General features: G+C 48.5%; 2 protein-coding genes across 2 annotated transcripts; one reads left to right on the top strand and one right to left on the bottom strand.

The window, feature by feature from the left end:
* Positions 1 to 3,803: 3,803 nt before the first annotated feature.
* tp53i13 (tumor protein p53 inducible protein 13) lies at positions 3,804 to 9,612 on the bottom strand. Its single transcript, XM_076015214.1, has 9 exons — positions 9,122 to 9,612; positions 8,575 to 8,646; positions 8,356 to 8,391; positions 7,127 to 7,185; positions 6,956 to 7,034; positions 6,598 to 6,720; positions 6,243 to 6,467; positions 5,164 to 6,067; positions 3,804 to 4,441 (listed from the first exon to the last, which is right to left on the bottom strand). Exons 1-9 carry the CDS (start codon positions 9,260 to 9,262, stop codon positions 4,335 to 4,337), a joined length of 1,746 nt encoding a protein of 581 aa, XP_075871329.1. The 5' UTR covers positions 9,263 to 9,612; the 3' UTR covers positions 3,804 to 4,334.
* Positions 9,613 to 10,963: 1,351 nt separating this feature from the next.
* Positions 10,964 to 20,695, top strand: LOC142881120 (uncharacterized). The gene is made up of 27 exons (XM_076015194.1): positions 10,964 to 11,122; positions 11,651 to 11,817; positions 11,950 to 12,051; positions 12,760 to 12,858; positions 13,911 to 14,013; positions 14,533 to 14,579; positions 14,674 to 14,784; positions 14,890 to 14,973; positions 15,370 to 15,528; positions 15,657 to 15,687; positions 15,828 to 15,874; positions 16,458 to 16,500; positions 16,590 to 16,693; positions 16,800 to 16,862; positions 17,262 to 17,384; positions 17,462 to 17,548; positions 17,646 to 17,756; positions 17,828 to 17,905; positions 17,987 to 18,070; positions 18,191 to 18,223; positions 18,315 to 18,404; positions 18,508 to 18,606; positions 18,722 to 18,814; positions 18,912 to 18,989; positions 19,071 to 19,193; positions 19,291 to 19,384; positions 19,436 to 20,695. The coding sequence occupies exons 1-27, from the start codon at positions 11,101 to 11,103 to the stop codon at positions 19,771 to 19,773; spliced, it is 2,613 nt and encodes an 870-aa protein (XP_075871309.1). The 5' UTR covers positions 10,964 to 11,100; the 3' UTR covers positions 19,774 to 20,695.
* Positions 20,696 to 21,042: the final 347 nt, after the last annotated feature.

Here is a 21,042-nt window from a genome sequence, read left to right as displayed (position 1 = left end):
GAGGGGAGGGGAGGGGAGGAGGAGAGGAGGAGGAGGGGATGGTTGGTGAGGGACCAAACTGGAAGGTGGAGAATGGAGGGATGATGGAAGACTGAGAGAACCAGGAGGTGGAGGAAGGAAGACACTGCAGCTTCCAGGGAGACCCGCTGGGATCGGGTGGATCCACAGAACCCCCCCCCCACCCCCCCCACACACACTTTTATTTATTCACAGCTCCAACCCCCCTCCAATACCCCCCCGCCAAGTTTACTTGAACCTGGGCCGTCTGTCCATCACGAGGAGTCACTCCTCCTCCTCCTCCTCTCCCAGCATGACACCAGACCTTCGTTTCTTTCAGTCTTTTTTGCTTCTTTCTTTTCCTTTGTTTCGAATTCCTCCTTTTGTATATTTGTGCTGCTGCTGCTGCTGCAGTGGAGGATGAGTGGAGCAGAAGCCACCACTGACTGACTGACTTACACTGGAATAATCCTGATTTATTGTTGTTTAAAAAGAATGCCTTTGCTCTCTCTCTCTCTCTCTCTCTCTCTCTGTCTCTCTCTGTCTCTCTCTCTCCCTCCGTCTCTCTCTCTCTCTCTCTCTCTCTCTCTCTGTCTCTCTCTGTCTCTCTCTCTCCCTCCGTCTCTCTCTCTCTCTCTCTCTCTCTCTCTCTCTCACTCTCGTTGCGTTGACACGACAGCAGTGTCATCCCAGCGTTTTTAACTTTTAACTTTATAATGATTGTCGTTGGTGGAGATTTGGGGCGAGCGAGTGCTCTCTCTCTCTCTCTCTCTCTCTCTCTCTCTCTCTCTCTCTCTCTCTCTCTCTGACTTGGATGGAAGCAAGAATGCACAAGAAGAAGAAACAGAAAAACTGGACTGGTCCTTGACGTCGATGATGTAAAACTTTTTCTCTTTTGGGGGCAAAATTTCAGTTGTTCTTTAATTTTGTTGTTGTTGTTGTTGTTGTTTTGCTTTATGTTGTAACATGTCCTGTGGCCAAAGGGGAGTGTGTGTGGGGGAGGGAGGCTTTGTGTTGAAGGCCCCTGGATGAACTGTGACTCAACCTCTTGTTGTTGCTTTTCTTGTTTTTCTTTGATTTTGTTGTGTTTTCTCTCACAAATTGCCTCATGGAAGAGCAGCAGTCAACCATCTCAACCATCTCACAGCCGTGATGCTAGGCTAGGCTAGGCTAGGTCCTTCTGGATCTCAGTGTTTGTATCATCCACACACACACACACACACACACACACACACACACACACACCCCACCTCTATGTTCTGAATGGTAGCAGGCTGATCCAGGATGTTTTCATTTTAGTTTTATTTTTTTTTAGGTTCCTCAACGGTTTTCACCTCATGTCGTCTGGTGCTAATGTGGCTAAAATATCTTGACCTTTGACCTTATACCTGCGCCACACGCCGCTTTTCCTCCCCCCCCCGTCTTTTCTTTCTTCCATCTGGTCGATCTGGACAAGAATTGAAACGGAGACTAAAAACACACTAACTTTCACACACTTGTTGCACTGTCCATGTGGGCCCACTAGGGGGCGTCTGACCATCAGTAAAGCCCCCCTGTTCTCCCCTAAAGGGGAAACATTGGCTGATGTTCCCCCGACTGACGATCGCTGCGTCGCTCTTTAATGCCTTGGTATGGTTTTGTGTTTTTCATCACCGTCCCCTGTTGATTGGCTGATACAAACGGCCGCCTCCTACTAACACACACACACACTGACTAACCCCTCCCTCACTTACTGTACGTCAGGTCCATTGTACATATCAGCAGTGGCTCCTATTGGAGGACATCAGTGGTTCTCAGCTGGTTCAGACGCACGTTTGTTCCACGGGACTCAAAGTTATTCCACTAAGTTATAAAACACTAAACGCCCCCCCCCCCTTACATATCTCTTCCAGAAATCTCTGAAATGATTGAAATTTAAACAAACAGAAATGCCGAACACTTTCTCTGTAAATAAATATATTTTAAAATCCCCCTTTTTTAAAAAAAAAAAACAACCCGAAACCCCCCCCCCGGAGCAAACCGCTCATGGAAGCCTCGCGAGCCAATCAAAACAGCTCCTCAGCGAACCACTCTTGGGGTGGCGAGCCGCCAGTTGAGAAACGCTGATGTTGGCAGTTCAAGTGCATGGTTGCAGGTGCAGAGGGGGGCAAACACACTCATCTCAAGCAGGGGCGTGAGTGAGCGGGGGTCCCACAGTGCACATTAACCCCCCCCCCCGACCCTCTCAACACACACACACACACACACAGTGAGTGGACAAACACTACGTAGAGTTGAGAGTCCAGTGCGACTTTTCAACGCTACCTTCACCTTTTTCTTCTTCTGCTTCTTTAGTTCAGCAAACGCTCTCAGTCCCTGCTTCTAAACTGGTGGTTGGGGGTCTCAATTCAGGACCCCCTTTTTTTCCCCTTTATGGCGAAGTGGCAAAGACACAAATTTATTCCAGAAAAGATGAGTAAATATATAATAATATAAATATATATCTTTTTTTTTCTCTTTAAATCCCTCAAAAGAAGAAATTGTAAACGCGACCCAATCGAAACACCTCCGCGACCCAAAAGTGGGGTGGCGGCCCACCAGTTGAGAAACACTGTTCTAGCTAGAGCGTCCATCACGTCCCGTCGACCAATCAGTTTGGACCAAAAACCCTCAACGAGAAAAAAATACTGCGTTTCACAGTCGGTGAGTTGAAGACGTGTGTCAGAAGGAACGACCCAACGGTGACCTTTGACCTCTACTGTTGCTGTCCCTGTTTTGGAGGGTTTTTTTTTGTTTTGTTTTTGTTGTTTGTTTTGTTTCCTTCACAGCTCTACAACTTTGGGAGATGATGGGAGTTTTAACAAAAGACTTGGAGAAAAAAACCCTGTATAAAGTAGAGAAGACAGTGGCTTGAAGAAGGTCAATCATAATGGAAACTCATAAGCTGTACATTTTTAATAAAATGGCAAAACAAACGCATCTGTCACTCAACTTTGTTTCCCGCGCGAGGAAGCGACGACGAGCTGGCAGAGTTTTCACAGCAACTCGCATCAGCAAAGATCGACTTGGATTTTAGCCATCTAGTGGTCAGACTTTAGATTGCGGCACCCTTGCACTCCCCTCCCCCTCCCCAGCTCGCCAGTGAGCTACTCTGGGCCTGAGACAGAGTTGCCACTGTAGTCTCCTGTGTGTAATATTTGGAGATGTTCGAGAAGAAACAGCGAGATCTAGTGGTTACATTTTAGATTGCAGCATCTCTCACTCTTCGCCCCCCTCCCGAGCTTGCCAGTGAGCTACTCTGGGTCTGTTTCACAACGTTAGCTTTGGGGAGTTCGCTGGAGATGTTCGAGAAGAAACAGCGACATCTAGTGGATACATTTTAGATTGCAGCGTCTCTCACTCTCCGCCCCTCTCCTGAGCTTGCCAGTGAACTACGGTGACCCTGTGCACCGAAACCTGGATACCTGCTCCACCTCCTTCTTGGTTGGTTGGTTGGTTTATGTGAGGGCGCCCCCAGCCTAAATACCAGACGCTCTGCTGTCAGGCAGCTGGATTGTCCACACCAGGCTTCCTTAGAAACATGCTGGTGCAGGATGGAAAGCTCACTGGGAGCACTGGGAACCCCCACTGGCTCTTTAATGTGAACACACTCCCTCCACAGCCACTGCTGGTTGGGTGTGGTTGCGGTCATGTGACCCACACACTGTCATCAGTAGAGCTGTGAAGTTTCTGCTGTTTTCTGATGTCTGAGCTCAAACCAGCAACACTCGTTCACCTGGTTTCCTGCTGCACAGTCACACAGGAGCTCGTCTCGCTTTCGCAGGAAAAAAAAACTTTTTATTACGTTTAAAATTCCACACAATCCTAAAATATTGACAGTCGCCCTATCGTTGCTTAGGACAGCAACCGGCTGGAACACGAGTCACATGACTGCCACCTTCACAGGCAGACCCGGCCTACCGTTGATGGTAATACTACAATCAGAAAGGCAGACTGGAAGGAAGGAAGGAAGGAAGGAAGGAAGGAAGGGAGGAAGGAAGATGGTCTGGAGGAGGAGTGGAACCACAGCTGATTGGCCAATCACAATATGCAAAAAGAGAGGCGAGCTTGTGTAATAGATTTAGTTGTGTGTTTCTTCTCCACTGTAGTTGCGAGCAGTGATGAGTTGCACCCTACGTCTGGAACAACAGTAAACTCCTTCAGATGTGAGGACATGAAGCTTCCAGTTGACGTCTCCTCCACCTGCTCCAGGTAGCAGGAGGAGCCGCTGGCTTCAAGGCTCCGCCTCCTTCAGTGGCCACTTCACAGTGCAGCTCGGAGCTTCAGCAGCAGCAGCTCCTCCTCCTCCTCCTTCTCCTCTATGGGAGCTCGTCAGAGCTGGAGGAGCTGGGCAGCAGAACCACCTCCTGCCTCCTGCCTCTCCTGCGCCTCCTCTTTGCCAGGTGGAGCCTCCTGCGGATCACGTCTGGAGGAGCAGGAGGAGAAACACTGTCAGTGCACCGTGGAGGCAGCGGTAGCGCAGCGCCCCCCATCTGTTCCACAAGCACAATACGCCAACACTGCAGTAGGGAGCAGTGACGGTATCTCAACGTTTGACGGTTTGTTGTAGAGTTGCATATATTTCACTCAACGAACACTTGCTGCTCTATGTGCCTTCAACTGCCCACTGGGGATAAATAAAGGTTACTGCATCGGACTGGGATAGTCAAACCACCTCACGCTAGGGTAAGATAAGTTTCATTCAGTTCAGTTACACTCCACCAGAGTCGCGTAAAGTTATGTTATGTTCATACAAAGCCACGTCAAGCTGAGTTAAGTTCGGCCAAGTCAAGTTTGATCATGTCAAGTTAGACTACGTTAAGTTTACTTAAGCTGAGTGGAGTTAGTGTGAGTTGTGTTGCCTTAAGTGAAGTTAAATTAAGTGAAGTGAAGTTGAACTTGGTCAGAGTCGCGTTAGCTTCAGTCAAGTCTCACCAAGTTGAGTTAAGTTTGTTCAAGTTAAACTAAGTCAAGTTGTTCGGTTAAGTTGAGTTAATGTGCGTTGTGTTGCATTACGTGAACTGAAGTTACCGTGAGTTAAATTGATTGAATTGTATTATAGTGAATTGAATTGAACTGAATTGGATTGGATCCCGGCAGTGCTTGATCCGAGGCTGCCAGGCCCCCCGCCCCTCCTGGGGTCTTTACCTGCCACGCTGTCATAGTGGTCCTGGGGTTGCTGCCAGTACAGACTGGGCCCCCTCCTCCAGTGGCGGTACAGTCGGGTGTGGAGCACCGACAGCGCCAGCAGGACCAGCAGGAAGCCCAGCGCCGCCGCCGCCCACACCGCCTCGTCCGTCCGGGGGGTGCGGGGGGGCGTCAGTCTGTTGGTGGCGGCCCCCGGTACCTCCTCCGCTCCCCCCGGGACCTCCTCTGCTCCCCCCGGGACCACCTCCGCTCCCCCCGGGACCAGCTCTGCTCCCCCCGGGACCTCCTCCGCTCCCCTGGTGGGCCGCGTGGCCTCCGTCCGTGGTGGTACTTCCACGGCGGCAGCAGCAGGGGGCGCAGGACTGCGACTCTGGAGCTCCCTCTGCTTCACCTCCACCGTCCCCCCGTCCTTGACGGAGGAGTCGGTTCTGGAGGCGTCATCGCTGCGGTCGCCGTCGTCAAGCTTCAACCTGAGCACCGACGCTGAGTGAGAGCCAGGGGGCGTCGACCCGGACACATCTGAGCCCGACGGAGTCGACTCGGGTCGCGGTGGAGGAGTTCGGTCCCTCGTTAGCGCCCCCGACTGGGGAGGCCGGGGGAGAGCCTGGGTCCTGGAGGAGCTCCGGGCGGCGCTGGTCGTGGTCCAGTTTCCTGAGTCCTCTCCGCTCGCAACAGCTCGTCTCCGCCTGCTTTTACCTCCAGAGTCTCTCTGCTGCTGCTGCTGCTGCTGCTGCTGCTGCTGCTGCTGCTGCTGCTCCTGCTGCTGCTCCTGCTGCTCCTGCTGCTGCTGCTGCTGCTGCTGCTGCTCCTGCTGCTGCTCCTGCTGCTCCTGCTGCTCCTGCTGCTGCTGCTGCTGCTGCTGCTGGCTGAACAGAGTTCTCTCACAGCAGCGCCGCACTGATTCCTGGGAGTTCACAAAGAGATCTTTGGTGTGGTGGAGGTTGTTTTCATGTAATATAATTCAACTCTCAGTGTCAGTAGTTTCACATGGTGGCAGTTTTAATGTCATACGTGAGGGAAAATGCGATTTATTTTATTTTATTAATGATCACTGTTGATTATTAATAGAAATGGGAAACCTTCATTTTTGCTGCGTGTCCTTCTGAACCGCCTCCTTGCCGCCACTGCTGCTGCTGCTGCTGCTGCTCAGCTGAGCGGGTCAACAGCAGGTTGTACTTCCTGCCGGCGCCGGCGCCACCTGGCTTCTCTCCGCTGAGCGACGTCGCCTCCAGCCACCAGCAGACTTCGGCCGAGGTCGCGGTGGGCAGCTCCAGGGTGCGACCCCAGGACACCAAGGCCACTGGCTGGACACGGAGCAGGTGACACGGTCAGAGCCAATCACGGGTTGGGCAGCGGTTCCTTTAAAGCTCCAGTAACAAATGACAGGTTGAAGAAGGTCGGTGACCCCTGGGTCAGGTGGAGGGGTCTCCTCACCGTGCTGAGCTGTGGGTGTGGGCTGATGATGTAATGAGGCAAACAGGAGCGGGCCAACGCCGAGAGCAGCCGCCGCTCACTGGCAGCAGCGCAGGGATGGTAGAGCAGCACAGTGGCAGCTCGCTGGAGGAAGAGGCCCAAACACAGGGTTAACAGTCAAAACCTCTAAGAACCACCCAGAACCATCCCAGAACCACTTAGAACCACCTACAGCCACCCCAGAACCACTTAGAACCACCCCAGAACCAGCTACAGCCACCCCAGAACCACTTAGAACCATCCCAGAACCACTTAGAACTACCTACAGTCACCCCAGAACCACCCAGAACTGAGCTGCGCTGCTCTTGATGTGTCTTACATGCAGGTTGTTGAGCCAGCGCTGGGGGGGGCAGTACCAGTACTCTCCACTCTCCGCTCTCACGGGCCTGAAGGCTCCACTGAAACACACAGCACCACATCCTCCACTCACTCCTTCTCCTCTCTGCTGCTGCTGAACTGGTTGTGTGAGCGGCAGAAGCGCTCTCCTCACCTGTGTGGGATGCTGTGGTTGTAGGAGAGGTTCTGGTCCATGCACGTCTCACCAGCAGGCTGTCATCAAAGCAGCAGCACAGAGAATCAGGTTCAGCTTCCAGTAGGCTGCACTTGATTGATGTTGTTTTCAAATAACCAAAACACATCATGCGAGACAGAGTGACATCATCAAGATCCTCCTGATGGTGTGGACACCTCTTCACTCTCAGCTCCTGGCCTCCGCTGGAGAGCTTCTCATCCTCCTGCCACTCTGAGGATGCAGCACTGTACAGTTTCTAAAATATTCTGGATAAACTGGATATCAGCAGACACAAGTTTGACTTATTTGTCTCTTTTACTTTGGAGCCGTGTTCCAGCTGGAGTTCTGGGGAACCGCCCCTCAGTAGTTGTACTGCTGCAGACTGAGACTGCAGAGGGCGCTGTTGTCTGTCACTCAAGGTTGAATTGAATTCTTTCTACTGTCCTGAGCAAAGCCAGAGACACAGCTGCAGTCTGAAGAGCGGAAGATCAGCAACTCGGTCCAGAAAGTCCTGGTGCTGAGACTGAGATTAGCGACTGCAGTGCTGTCATGCTAACTATCAACACTTGCTAATGGGTCTTCCCACTGCGACGCTCTGTCTCTGCAAACGCTGTCAGATGCCTCTGGGTGACATTTAGAAGTTTACAGATAGAAGTTGATTGATTGGTTGGTTGGTTGTTGGGTGGATTGATTGGACAAAGATCAGGAGTGCTGAGCTGCAACAGTGCGATCAGACAAACACCAGTGGAATCCAATCAGGCTTGAACACAAACACAGGCGGCTTCGGTCAAACCCAGGTCAGAACAGAAACTACGCTGCTGCACTTTTGCAGACGACGAGAACGAATGAGAGGATCAAACAGAACAAACACACCAATCAGTGCAGTATTGCAGTGGAGAGCGTGTAATGCATTTGCAGTGTGTGCCTTCAGCATCCTACCAGGGACTGCTTAGCATTAAGGCTGCGTCTGAATCACTGACTGCTGCGTCCCCTCCCTGAGGGAGGAGGTGTGAGTACAATAGAACGACGCCATGCACGGCAACGCGACACTCACTCGGCGGCTCGCCAGCCGAACTTTGACCAGTGATGCATCACAAGGTGTGACCTCACTGTGCTGCCAGGAAATAAAAAGCCATGAAAACTGAAGAGAGACAAACCACTTTTTGTATTTGACAGCGGAGGGGCGGAGACACAGGAGCTTTACTCACTTCTGGTTCAAAGACTTTGTCAACAGCTTGGAGTGTCTGCAGAGGAAACGAACAACAGTAGAAATAGATGAAGTAGATCTTGGAATAGATTTGACCTGCACTGGAAGCTGCTTCGCCCCCAAAACAACTGCTTTCTCCCACAGTTGTTGAATTTTCATGGTGATGTTGTTTTTGGGCAGCCGTGTGTGTGTGTGTGTGTGTGTGTGTGTGTGTGGTTACCTGAGCAAACCAGGTGGAGCCAGGCTGCTTGCAGTGGACACCACCCTCAGGCAGGTCTCTGTCCAGGTGCAGCTGATGGAAGCACAACATGAAGAACTCAGTGGAACTCAGTGGGTTTCCCCGTGTAAGCACATCACAAGCAGTGGGACAAATACAATAGAATTTTAGTGACCATTAGGGGCAATTAGAGATAGATAGATTGTTTTTTCTTTTCTTTTTTTGCTTGATGATGTTTGTTTTCTTTTTCTTCTTCTTCTTCTTCTTTTTTTTTTTCTTAAAAAAATCAGATGTTTGTTTTCTTTTTATTAATCTTGTGAACTGGACCTCTAGTCTGTAATAATAAAATCAATCAACAGATAGATAGATGGATAAATCTAAATAATAAATCATTGATAAAACACATTGAAATCATTCACATTAAATATGAGACACCCTTAAAATGTTGCCTTGAGGCTTTCAGGGGTCTCGTGAGTTATCGGGGGGGGGTCCAACCCCTCCCCCCCTGTATATCGCACACTGTCCAGAAGCGTCTCCAACCACAGTTTACCTTCCCGGTGTCGCAGCGGGCGGCTCCCGGGGACTGGAAGCCATGGCAGCGACCTGATGCGACCCAGAGCAGCGCCGCAGCCGCCAGCACCGCCGTGACTCTCAGCCGAGGAGGACCGCACACCGCCGCTGGGCTCCACATGGTGACAGCGGGGGGTCAGGCACGGACCAGTCCAAGTGGACCAGCAGCACCGGGGACATACCAGAACCTGTGTTCGGTGACGCCACTGGTGCCGTTAGCACCGAGAGGCTAGCGAGCTGTAGCACGGAGTCGCACTTTCGCTGCTGCTCCGCTGGCAGAAGTTTCCTCCTGAGCGACTCCACGACTACATTGTTAAGTCGAACCGGCAACAAGACGGACATTCATAGCCCAGATAAATAAAACCATTAAAAATCAATACATTAAAGCAGCTATCCATTAGTTCTTCAACTACTGTCGAGCTCTTTGCTCAGACAGAACCGCACGTCCAGTTAGTGACATTGTGCAAACACCAAGTTTCCCTTTCGACATTTCACAATAGTGCCACGGTACCGGTTCTCCACATGATATTGTTCTGCTTTGACGTGTTTTTCGCTTCCAGAATTGAAGTACAGATACTTCTGTCTCAACAGTTTTCCTCTTTGAATCGGTCCAATTGATTTATTTTATTTTATTTTGTCGGAATCAATTTTATTTTCTGAAGTGACTTTCTGGTCTTCCTGCCAGATTAACAGAAATAACTTTATGGATAATTCATACTACGGAACGTGAAAGGGACAAACTAACCCTAACAACTTGGACAACTAGCAAACGTTCAATGACCAAACCACAAACACTTCGGAAGAAACTATATTTAAAACGGTGTCATTTACAATCCGGAAGTCTTAGAGACCAAATGAAAACAAAGCGCTTGATTAAAAACTGAGACACTGTTTACACAATTACTTATATTATTGTATAAGTATAAGTATACTATCCGTTTTGCCTGGTTGGTGTATCTGTTTTTCACTCTGTCCTGTCTGCCACCCTGTCTCACTCTGCTCCTTTCTCTCTTTCTCTGTCTCTCCTCTATCTTTCTACTTCACCCCAACTACTCATAGGCAGATGATCGCCCTCTGGAGTCTGGTTCTGCCCTAGGTTTCTTCCCACAGGGGAGTTTTTCCCAGCCACTGTCGCATCTTGTTTGCTCCGGGGGCCCAGTTGGTTCTCTCTGATTGTATAAAGCGCTTTGAGACGCCTTTGGCTGGGATTTAGCGCTGTACAAATAAAAGTTTATTATTATTGTTTTATTATATTGTCGGTAGTGTGATGGTTAACTTGTTGGGTGTGTCAGTAAAAAAAAACACACACACACACACACACACACACACACACACACACAAAATGTTTGTGTTTTCATGAATGACTTGAACTCATTTCCTTTCACACCTTACAGAAACTACGAAACTGTTTTCACACATTTACAGAATTGATCAAATACACAACGCTGTGCTGTTGCAGCAGGTAGTGAAACAGGCACGACTTGCCCGGACAGGTAGCGCTGCTGCCACCTGGCTGCATACCTGCCTGTTGCTTCAGTCAAGACACAATACTGAGGGGGGGAGAGGAAGCCACGCTTTCAAAATAAAGCAGAGGATTATTTCTTGAGTTGTGTATATATAAACACAAATAAACATGAATTTTAAAGATTGTGCTTTTACCACAACACAAAAAGGGGGCGTTGCATTTTAAAGGATCTTCATCACAGTTTAGTTCAAATATTTCTTCCAGCATGTTTCATAATTCTGAAGTTTCTAAAGGAAGCTTCCGCCTTCCCCGTTTCCCCTGATACAAAACTATGTAACTTGATGTACACACAACTAACCCTCCCTCCCCCCACCACACACACACACCCACACACCCACAGACGCACACACACACTGACTATCCTGAATAAAAGTGCAGGTGGCTCTGTCAGATCCAGACCAGGTCCCTGGACAGAGGTGGAGTTCTGGGCCCTCATGGAGTCCACACTGCCCACAGGTTTGCTCTCTTAATGACTTTTATATTTCAACACTGTGTTTTTTTTTTAATGTGGTAGTTTCTTCTAGTTTCGTAAGTGTAGGAAGTTTGTCGTGTTGAATTATTTCTGAGAACTATCGCCCATTCTTCAATCCTGAATTTTATTATTGCTTGTACAAAAAGTTTGTGTCTTTGTTTTAGTTCTGTAGTTGTGTCCCGCCGCTAGTTTTCCAAACCGTCGGAGCAGTTATGTAATTTCCTGGTTTTCCGGAAGGTGACGTCAGCAGGGAATTCACTCCCAGCAGCAGTTTATTGATGCAACCAGTGTGTTGTCCTCTGTGTTGCCTTGCGTGTAACTCTGGGCCACAGTTGTGTAAAAGTGATAATCAGTCGCGTGGTACCGCCGCTCTCATGGTACTGGACCGCAGGTCCTACAGAGGGCGACGGACAGAACCTGGCCTCGTATTATTCATCTTCACCCCCCCCCCCCCCAACCCCCCAACCCCCGGTGGAACATCAGTGCGTGACGGTTGTGCTGCTTCTCGGCAGCTCCTGGCGGAGGAGCCGCTGCAGGCGTGGCTCGGCCGTCTGCACCTCCTGCTGCTCCTGCACCTCCTGCTGCTCCCGGACTGCAACCTGCTGCCCAGGTGCTGGAACCTGTAGACCAGAGCAGCGTGAAGGAAGAGAAGAGCCAAACTGCACCTGCAGCCAAGCAGGTCTGAGAGCACACAGCAGGATGAAGCTCCACGGGAATCAATTCAGTGTCGCCTCCAGAGTGCAACTATTGGCTGCGAGTTAATAATTTTCCCCTTGATGCAGTGCCTTCTATGTCCTCTTGTCTCTTGTAGCAGCTCTACTCCTGCAATTCATCTCCCTCCTCAGACAGTGAAGATGAGGGGATTGGCAAGAAAGACAAGAAGAAGAAGCTGAAGAAGAAAAAGAAGAAGAAAGTACGTCAATATCATCATCATCATCATGGATGTTGTTGTTATTTCTCCACTTTACTGCCGTTCAACACCACAATTAACTACTAGAATAGAATAGAACACAATAGGAGCCTTTATATGGTGCTAAAGTACTACTACTACTACTGCTAGTACTGCTACTACAGTACACTAATACTCACGTTACAACAACTAACATCGGACCCACAAATTGAAGTAGCATAATTAAGGATGCAGTGTAGAGAAGATCAAGGATCACACACACACACACACACACACACACACACACACACACACACACACACACACGGTAGAGTTTTGAACGGTAGAGACACTGATGAAATGATAAATGAAGAAGTGCAGCTCTCCTTCCTCCTGGGTGTGTGTGTGTGTGCGTGCGTGCATGTGCGTGTGTGTGTGTTTTGCTGGCTCACAGTGCCAACAGGGTTTGTGTGTTGTGTTGCCGCCTGCCTGCTGCAGTTTGTTCAGTTGTCATATGGTTGTGTTGCCCCTCCCTGTCTCCCTGCCTGCACTGCACTGCAGCTCAGCACTGCAGCTCAGCACTGCAACACTCCCTGCTGTTATGACAGTGACTCACTGCGATACGCCTTCATTTTTCACTTTCATCAACAGGTGGAGAGGGAAAGGCGTGCGTCGGCCTGTTCCAGTGTTCACACAAAGCACTCCTAACTGTTTATAAATCTGTTTCTATAGGATTCATCTTCATCCTCCTCCTCCTCCTCCTCGTCCTCCTCGTCTTCCTCGTCCTCGTCCTCTTCTTCCTCCAGTAGTTCATCAGAGAGTGACAGTGAGGTGAGTTCGTGCAAACGTGCAGATGCCTCTCAGGTTTATTTGTTTGCCCCCCCCCCGCAGATGATCTGCAGATCGTTGTGATCTAAAGCCCACAGAACTGCAATCTAGATTTCCTCTTCACTTTCCAGTTCACACATGTCAGAGATTTGGATGTGTAGTTTACAGAGGGACAAATCAACTCTGGAGATTCCTTCTTGGTGATAATTCTTCCAGCCTGGTTGACAGAAAACACCCAGAGCAGCGGTCAGACTGACGCCGATTCCCTCTGCAGCACTGTGTGACTCCAGAAAGTCTCCTTCACTGCACTGCTTTCCAGATCAGCAGGTCACTGCAGTCACTGCCGCGCGTCTGGAAAGGTCTCGTCGAATCGTATCAAGAAAGAACTCTTTCACTGGGTTTTGAACCTTTGCCTTGACTGCTCTGACACTGGGACCTGGTCCAGGGTGGAACCCCTGAAGACAATGGTGCTCTGCTCCAGGGTGTGTGTGTGTGTGTGTGTGTGTGTGTGTGTGAACAATCAGGGCGTTCAGGAAAATCAAGTTGTTCCAACCAAGGCGACTTGCTTTGGTACAAACATGTTTTCCCACTTGACAAAGTGAATGGAGCACAAAGCAGTGTGTGTGTGCAGTGCACTGTGCAGGTGACAGTGGAATGTGCTCTGCCTACAGCTGTAGGTGGAGGCTGTGAAGGCCTCAGCAGGTATCGGACACACCCACCACCACCACCACCACCCCCAGTCACCTGGCTGGGAGTCATGCAGTGTCACATGCTGGTACACCTGGTACGGACGTGACGGTCGACTGCCACATACGCAGTCCTGTCCAAGCTGTGGGTGTCAATGCTCGGCTTCACCATCGACACACTGGACGTGAATGTAACCGGTGTGATCATCACGAGCTGTGGGAGTTATTAATACACGTCTACGAGCGAGCGACCATCCAGTGTCTCAGTTTTGATGGTCTTCTTTATGAGGGGAGGCGACGCTTCTGTGGGAATGTGGATGTTTGTCTTTGTAAAGCAGGACACCTCTTTTAATTTCAATGTCTTTGCAGGATGACGAGGAGAAGAAGAAGAAGAAGAAGAAGAAGAAGGAGAAGAAGAAGCAGCGCAAACACAGAGAGTATGTGTACGAGGTTGCAGCCATATCTCCATATGGTAGGTGAAGCAAAGCATCTCCCATCATCCCCTCAGCTGTCCTGCACTCAACTGCACAGTTCACACTAGTGCTGCAGTGCTGGACGCTGGTCCTGGCCTGTTGAAGGGGCTGGGTCTGGGTCTGGGTCTGGGTCTGGGTCTGGACTGGGTCTGGGCGAACTGGGTGGACTGGGGATTTTTCACCTCAGTGGAGACTCAGCCAACAACACTGTAATAACACGATAATAAGAGGGAAGAAAGTTCTAGTTTAAGCACCTTCACCACACAACTGCAGAACTCTACTGATTCCTGTCTGGTTGAGATGTTTCTCTGACTCCTCTTCAGTCCTGGTCTGCTCTCCATCTCCATGCTCTCTGCTCTTGATGAGGTCTTGGTCTCGCTTGCCTGGTGCCATCTGGACCAGTTCATACATTTCTGACACTTGACCAGTTTGATGGCCGCCGTGTGTGTTTATCTGACAGACTTCAGGCGTCGCCATTGGTTCATTGTCACTGAACCCAACGTGTCTATTGTTTCTAGGTCCTGACGGGGAGACGGAGCAGCAGCAGGTGCTAGAGGGCGAGAAGGTCAGCCAGGTCACACAGGAGGATCTTCTCAGCATCCACTCCAACGGAGCTGGAGCTGCTTCGTTAAAATCTCTCACTCCTTCTCGCTTGACAGGAATTCCTTTCATCTGATGAGGAGAATGAAAAGAGCAAGGAGAAGAAGGACAAGAAGAAGAAGGAGAAGAAGAAGAAGAAGAAGAAGAAGACAAAGGAGAAGAAGAAGAAGGTGTCGCTGATTAAACACAGACATACAGTAACTCAATGATTTTGTTTGACTGACGTGTGGAAAACCTATTAACACGTGCGTCTCCTCTGTGCTTCTCATGTGAAGGATTCGTCCTCCTCGTCTGACAGTTCATCTTCTGACAGCGAGGACGACAAGAAGAAGAAGAAGAAGAAGAAGAAGAAGAAGAAGGTACGTAAAGGTAGCAGATGGTGAAGCCACTGCCAGGCCAGTGCTGTCACTGCATCGTGTCAGTGCTGAGATTCTCTCTGGTTGGTGGTTTTAAAGGTGCGGTGCCTAAGATTTAGCCTGATTAACTGGCCAAAGCCGAACTTACTGGACATCACGAAGTTTGTGTCAGTGCACGGACGAGAATCAGTTTTAAAAGATATATGTTTTAGAGAAAACGTTAGGTATTTATTTGGCGGGACGCACAATTCAATTCAATTATTTCGTCCAATGGTAGAATAACAGGAAGTGGGGCCAGCGTTTGGATTTCTGTGGAATGAGTTTGTTGTTTTGCCTCTTTGAAACCACAAGCAATTCAAATTGTTGTCATTTATTTTATTTTTTTTGGCTCTGTCACAGGACTCCAACTCCTCCTCGTCTTCATATTCATCATCATCATCATCATCATCATCATCATCATCATCATCATCCTCTTCTGACAGTGAGGAGGACAAGAAAAAAAAGAAGAAAAAGGACAAGAAGAAGAAGAAGAAGAAGAAGAAGAATGACAATAAAAAGGTACTTTTTAAAAAAATTTAAATCAATGAATGTTTTTAAACTTTTACAGCAGCAATATTTACAGCATGGAGGAGGCCTCTTGTCACACAGTGTCCAGTGATTCTTCCAATGTGTTTGTTTTTTCCAAGGATGAGGAGGGTGAGCCTGGCAGTGCAGCTGGTGAGTCTTTTAATGGCCGTATAACAAGCCATATATATACACACACACACACATATATATATATATATATGTGTATTTTCTTTCACTGCAACACGCCAGTGTTAACGCTTGATGCACAGCTGCATGTGGTGCCCTTGCAGGTTGTGGCATGGAGGAGGACGAGCAGAAGGAGGGCGACTCAGAACAGGTGAAGCCCTCGCGTGAAGTCGTGGTGACGCAAACGCATTCATTCGTGTCACTGCAGCGATGCACCGACATCACTCTGTCACAGAAGGAGTGGACGGACCAATCTGCCGTGGGATCTGTGGGAGACACGTTGCTTTACTGTCAATGGAAGAAGCAGCGTTGCAACCAGATCAGCGTCTTTGAAGCCCCACCAGGGTGTTTAGCTCTTAGAACCACCCAGAACCACCCAGAACCACCAGGGTGTTTAGATCTTTATTGAAACAACCCTGAAAACACTGCAAACATGGAGGAAATACAGCTGTTTGATGGCTGACTGACTATTATTATCATTTCTTCAAGTATCGGCGGGCCGGATTAAAAAGCTAAACGGGCTGCATATGGCCCCCAGGCCGTAGTTTTCCTAATGCCTGGTGTAGAACACAGGGGCGTCTGTCACAAGTTTCACTGCAGTACAAACACACCTTTAACAAAATTGTCATATATGTGCGTATAGCACTGGTATTGGTGTTGTGGTACCGGCATGTATTTTACAAGTACTCAACCGGTGCGTCCCTACTTTACTAACTTGTCTCCTTGCGTACCAGGCCGAGGTTAAAAGGAAGGAGGACGGTCGGCCAACGTGGGCAGGTAAATTGTCAAACTCTCCAAACGTTTAAAGATTCTGTGGGAGGAAAAAAAAAACAACAGAGCGTTTGACAGCACTTTCTGGCCAACAGAGGGCGCAAAGACGAGTTGCGACGGCAACATCAGCGATGACGAAGGAGAAGGAGGGAAGGAGGCCAAGAAGGAGAAGCAGAAGAAGCTGACGAAGAAGAAAACGGTAGCTCTTAGCTGCTAGCTGCTAGTCGTTGGCCGCTGGTAGCGAGCCGCTAGCCGCTAGCCGCGAGTCTCCCCACGGCCTGATTTTAAAGAAGCATTTTCTCCAGCAGGATTCTGGGTCGTCTTCAGACAGCGACGGAGAGGAAAATGACAAAAAGAAGAAGAAGAAAGTAAATATATCCCCAAAATACCCACACACAGCGGGAATACTCCAATAGAGAGAAAAAAACAACATAGTAAATATCAATCAATCAATCAGTCAATCAAATTTTATTTGTATAGCATCTTTCATACAATGACTTGCAACTCAAGGTGCTTAACAGCAATTAAAATCAAATATCAGTGAAGATAAAAGAAAAAGAGCAAATACAATCCACCCGTGTCCTCCCAAGACACATACAGGTTACCACCCCCCACCCCCCCACACGCACACACACGCACACACGTACACACACACGCACACACGCACACACACACACACACACACACACACACACACACACATATATAGAAGCTGGTTGAAGCTGGCTCTGATCGTACAATGAAGACATTTAAAATTTCATTCCTAGGACTCCTCCAGCTCTTCCTCCTCCTCCTCCTCCTCTTCGGAGAGCTCCTCGTCAGACAGTGAGGATGACAAGAAGAAGAAGAAGAAGAAGAAGAAGAAGAAGAAGAAGATGAAGAAGAAGAAGGTCTTTGTCTTTAACGCCCCGAGTTGTCTTTGTTTGATGACAGCGTTATCAGGCCCATCCTCCTCTTTTCCCCACAGGATTCCAGCTCGTCATCCTCCTCTTCCTCTGATAGCGATGATGACAAGAAGAAAAAAAAGAAGAAGAAGAAGAAGAAGAAGGACGAGGTTTGACACTTCCTGTTTGACACTTCCTGTTTTTTTGTTTTTTTAATGATAACTTAGAAGTCATGCCATGTTCCAAACCTCATCTTTTTCTTCTCAGGATTCTGACTCCTCCTCATCTGATAGTGATGATGACAAGAAAAAGAAGAAGAAGAAGGATAAGAAAAAGAAGAAGAAGAAGGATAAGAAAAATAAGAAGAAGAATGATAAGGTTTGAGTCTCACAGACCTTTTGGATTCTGCCTTGTGTTATCAGACAAGTAATCTTCTTTTTTCCTCTCAGGATTCTGACTCCTCATCGGATAGCGACGATGACAAGAAGAAGAAGAAGAAGAAGAAGAAGAAGAAGAAGAAGAAGAAGGTAAATAGTAGTGAGAACTCACAGTCGGTGGTGAATTTAATAAGCATCAAATGTGCTAATTTCACCTCCTGCCTCTGTTAGAAGACCGGCTCTTCTGATGACAGCTCCTCCTCCTGCTCCTCTTCATCACCATCTTCCTCCTCCTCCGACAGTGACGACAGCCAGGTAGGATGACACATAAGTAGTGGTTCTCCGTCATCAAGTTGTGGTTCCATTGTCTGCACCAAAGTGTTTTTACTGGACTGAGATGATCAACTTTTCTGTCTCTGCCATTTTCATTCAAAGAAGAAGAAGAAGAAGAAGAAGAAGACGAAGAAGGTGAGATTATCTTTTCTTTCTTATTTGCCATTGCAGATTTTTTTTCTCTGAAAGTTTCTAATAGTGTGTGAACGTGTTTGTTCCTCTGCAGGATTCTTCTTCTGACTCCTCCCCTGAGTCTTCTTCATCCAGTGATGATGGGAAAAAGAAGAAAAAGAAGAAAAAGAAGGACAAGAAGAAGGTCCATCATTTTTGCGTCGTTTCACTGCGACCCAGGAACAAGAAGCAAGTGTGTTGTAACTCGTTGTTGTTATTGTTCTCCTCCTTCACTTCTGTCCATTCAGGACTCAGAGTCTTCCAGCAGTGACGATGACAAGAAGAAGAAGAAGAAGAAGAAGAAGAAGAAGAAGAAAGACAAGAAGAAGAAAAAGGACAAGAAGAAGGTAAATCACTGTTTGTGCAATTTCACTGTTGCCTTGGGCCTAAATTATTGGATTATAATTTATTATTTCTTTCAAAAAATGAGCAAATTAAATCAACATATTTTTGCCCCTTCAGGACTCTGAGTCTTCTGCCAGTGATGATGACAAGAAGAAGAAAAAGAAGAAGAAGAAAGACAAGAAGAAGAAGAAAAAGAAGGACAAAAAGAAGGTAGAATTGAGAAATAATAGAGAAAAACAAATTCTAGCAGTTTGAGGTTTTGGTAAAGGATAAAAGTGAAGAGCTGCATTCATTTCTGTTTGATCAGGATTCAAGTTCTGGTTCATCTGGTTCCTCTGGTAGTTCCAGTGGCAGTGACAACGAGAAGAAAGAGAAAAAGGAAAAGGTAAAAAAGAAGTGATTTGTGTAAAAGGCTCCACGTTAAGAATCTAAAGTGACTCAGCAGTTTTTTCTGCTGGCTCTTCAGGATTCAGGCTCATCGGGGAGTGAAAGTGACAAGAAGAAGGAGAAGAAGAAGGGGGAGAAGAAGAAGGAGGAGAAGAAGAAGGAGGAGAAGAAGAAGGAGGAGAAACCCGTAAGTTTGTTCCAGGTGAAAATGATGCTGGAAATGTTTGTTCTCTTCCACTGTGTCCAACGTCATTGGTCCAACCGACGGTCCTTCACGTTGACCCGGTCTGCCATTGCAGGAGGGTCCAGCAGGGGAGCTGTGCAGTGAGCCCAAGATGGAGAAGAAGAGCTCCGCCTCGGCCGATGGAAACCTCTCAGCTGCTGGTACTGCAGGTGGTGCTGGTACTGCAGGTGCTGGTGCTGCTGGTGCTGCTGGTGCTGCAGGTGGTGCTGCTGGTGCTGCTCCTGGTGCTGGTGCCTGTGGCTCCAAGTCCAGGGCTCCTCCTCCCACCACCTTCTCCTCCTCCAGCACTCTCCCACCACCGTTGTCCAACCCCGTGGTCCTGAAACCCGAAGCTCCCTCGACCGCCCAGCTGCCCCCCCCTGCCGCCCCCGGCTCCTCACTGGGACTGGGGGAGCGGGGCCACGTCCGCAGACCCCTCCACAGCCCCCTGGAGGGTCTGATTGGGAGCCCCAGGAGGTACGGCGAGGGGGAGCCCCGGCCCTCGCCTTACCTCAGCTCCTCCGACCTCCTGAGGGGCCCCCGACCGTACCAGCCCTGAGGTCCCAGGCCCCGCCCACATCAGCAGACCGCCCGACCAACCAACCAACCAGCCCTGAGGTCCAGGACCACATTCACACCAACCAAGCAACCAGTCAACCAACCAACTGACCAACCAAGCAACCAGTCAACAGGGGTCGTTTTTGAAACCATTTTGTTTTTACCCTCTGGTTACAAAGAAAATGTAATGCACATGCCAGGCCAGTAGGTGGCGATGTCACTACCTAACAGGAAAACCATTTTGACCAATCACAATTTGGCAGGAAAAAGAAAGAAATCCAGAAAGATAACAATGCTGAAATAAATGCAGTGTGGACTGTTTGGTGTGGACTGACAGCTAGGTGGCGCTACTGTTCACTGTTTAACAACGGCGACGGGAGATGATGGTGCTTTTTTCCTCAGTTCTCCTGTCCACGTTGACTGACCGCTGGAACCAGAACCTCTGGGAAGACTTCCTCCTGGACTCTGGTGACCAGGAAACTTCTGGTGTTCCGGGAGTTGAAGGCCGAAGTGACGCGTGTATGAAAAGATCAACCAAACCCTGCAGAGAAGCACACAATGTTTCCAAACTAGCCGCGTTGGTGCGGAAGACGGTGGAGTCGGAGAGCTCAGCGTGTGATTGGTTGGCTTTGGCTCTGCTGGATGTCAGCTGGAGATGATTCTCCTGAGAACCTGATGAATGAAAATAAAGGCAGATGCGTGCGTGCGTGCGTGCGTGCGTGTGTGTGTGTGTGTGTGTGTGTGTGTGGCGTAATTGATGGGAAATGTTTCTGTGATGTCGTCCTCACGGGCGACGGCTCTGTGTAATACTGGGGTGTAACTGGGAGAGGTACGTTTGTGACAGCATGAATGTTTTGAGGATGACGAGATAATTTTTCAAAGTGGGACGAAAATGTACAAAAAAAAAAAGAAAAGAAATAAAAGTGAATTCAATGACTGTAAACGACGGAACAATCAACTGGCAGGCTCGACAAAATAAAACACGTACTGGGATAAATGTGTGTGTGTGTTTTTTTCTTCTTTTTTTTTTACACTTTATCACATTCACCAGTCAACACTAACACTGATTATTATTATTATTATTATTATTATTATTATTATTATTATTATTATTATTAACACTAATGATGACAACATTAGAGCTGTTTGCCTTTACGGCCTACTGAAACTAAGCTTACACATTGATCGTACAGAGATGCTCATGTCAGTGGTTCTCAACTGGTGGTTGGGGGACCACTCACCAGTCATGAAGTCACAAAGATCCACAAGT

This window comes from Nelusetta ayraudi, unplaced genomic scaffold (genome assembly GCF_046127955.1).
Source record: "Nelusetta ayraudi isolate G7.1 ecotype Tasmania unplaced genomic scaffold, CSIRO-AGI_Nayr_v1 ptg000182l, whole genome shotgun sequence".
In the NCBI taxonomy this organism is placed as follows: domain Eukaryota; kingdom Metazoa; phylum Chordata; class Actinopteri; order Tetraodontiformes; family Monacanthidae; genus Nelusetta; species Nelusetta ayraudi.
The sequence above is the reverse complement of the archived record's forward strand: the minus strand, read 5'-3'. Positions and strand labels throughout refer to the sequence as shown.

Excerpts from the sequence above, each read along its gene's own strand:
- tp53i13 (XM_076015214.1), bottom strand. The coding sequence starts at position 9,262 with ATGTGGAGCCCAGCGGCGGTGTGCGGTCCTCCTCGGCTGAGAGTCACG. Across the intron at positions 6,721-6,955 it reads GCTGGCTCAACAACCTGCAT|CGAGCTGCCACTGTGCTGCT; the intron begins GTAAGACACATC and ends CTCTTCCTCCAG. Across the intron at positions 4,442-5,163 it reads CCACTATGACAGCGTGGCAG|ACGTGATCCGCAGGAGGCTC; the intron begins GTAAAGACCCCA and ends CTGCTCCTCCAG.
- LOC142881120 (XM_076015194.1), top strand. The coding sequence starts at position 11,101 with ATGGAGTCCACACTGCCCACAG. Across the intron at positions 18,071-18,190 it reads CCGACAGTGACGACAGCCAG|AAGAAGAAGAAGAAGAAGAA; the intron begins GTAGGATGACAC and ends TTTCATTCAAAG. Across the intron at positions 19,194-19,290 it reads AACCCGTAAGTTTGTTCCAG|GAGGGTCCAGCAGGGGAGCT; the intron begins GTGAAAATGATG and ends CTGCCATTGCAG.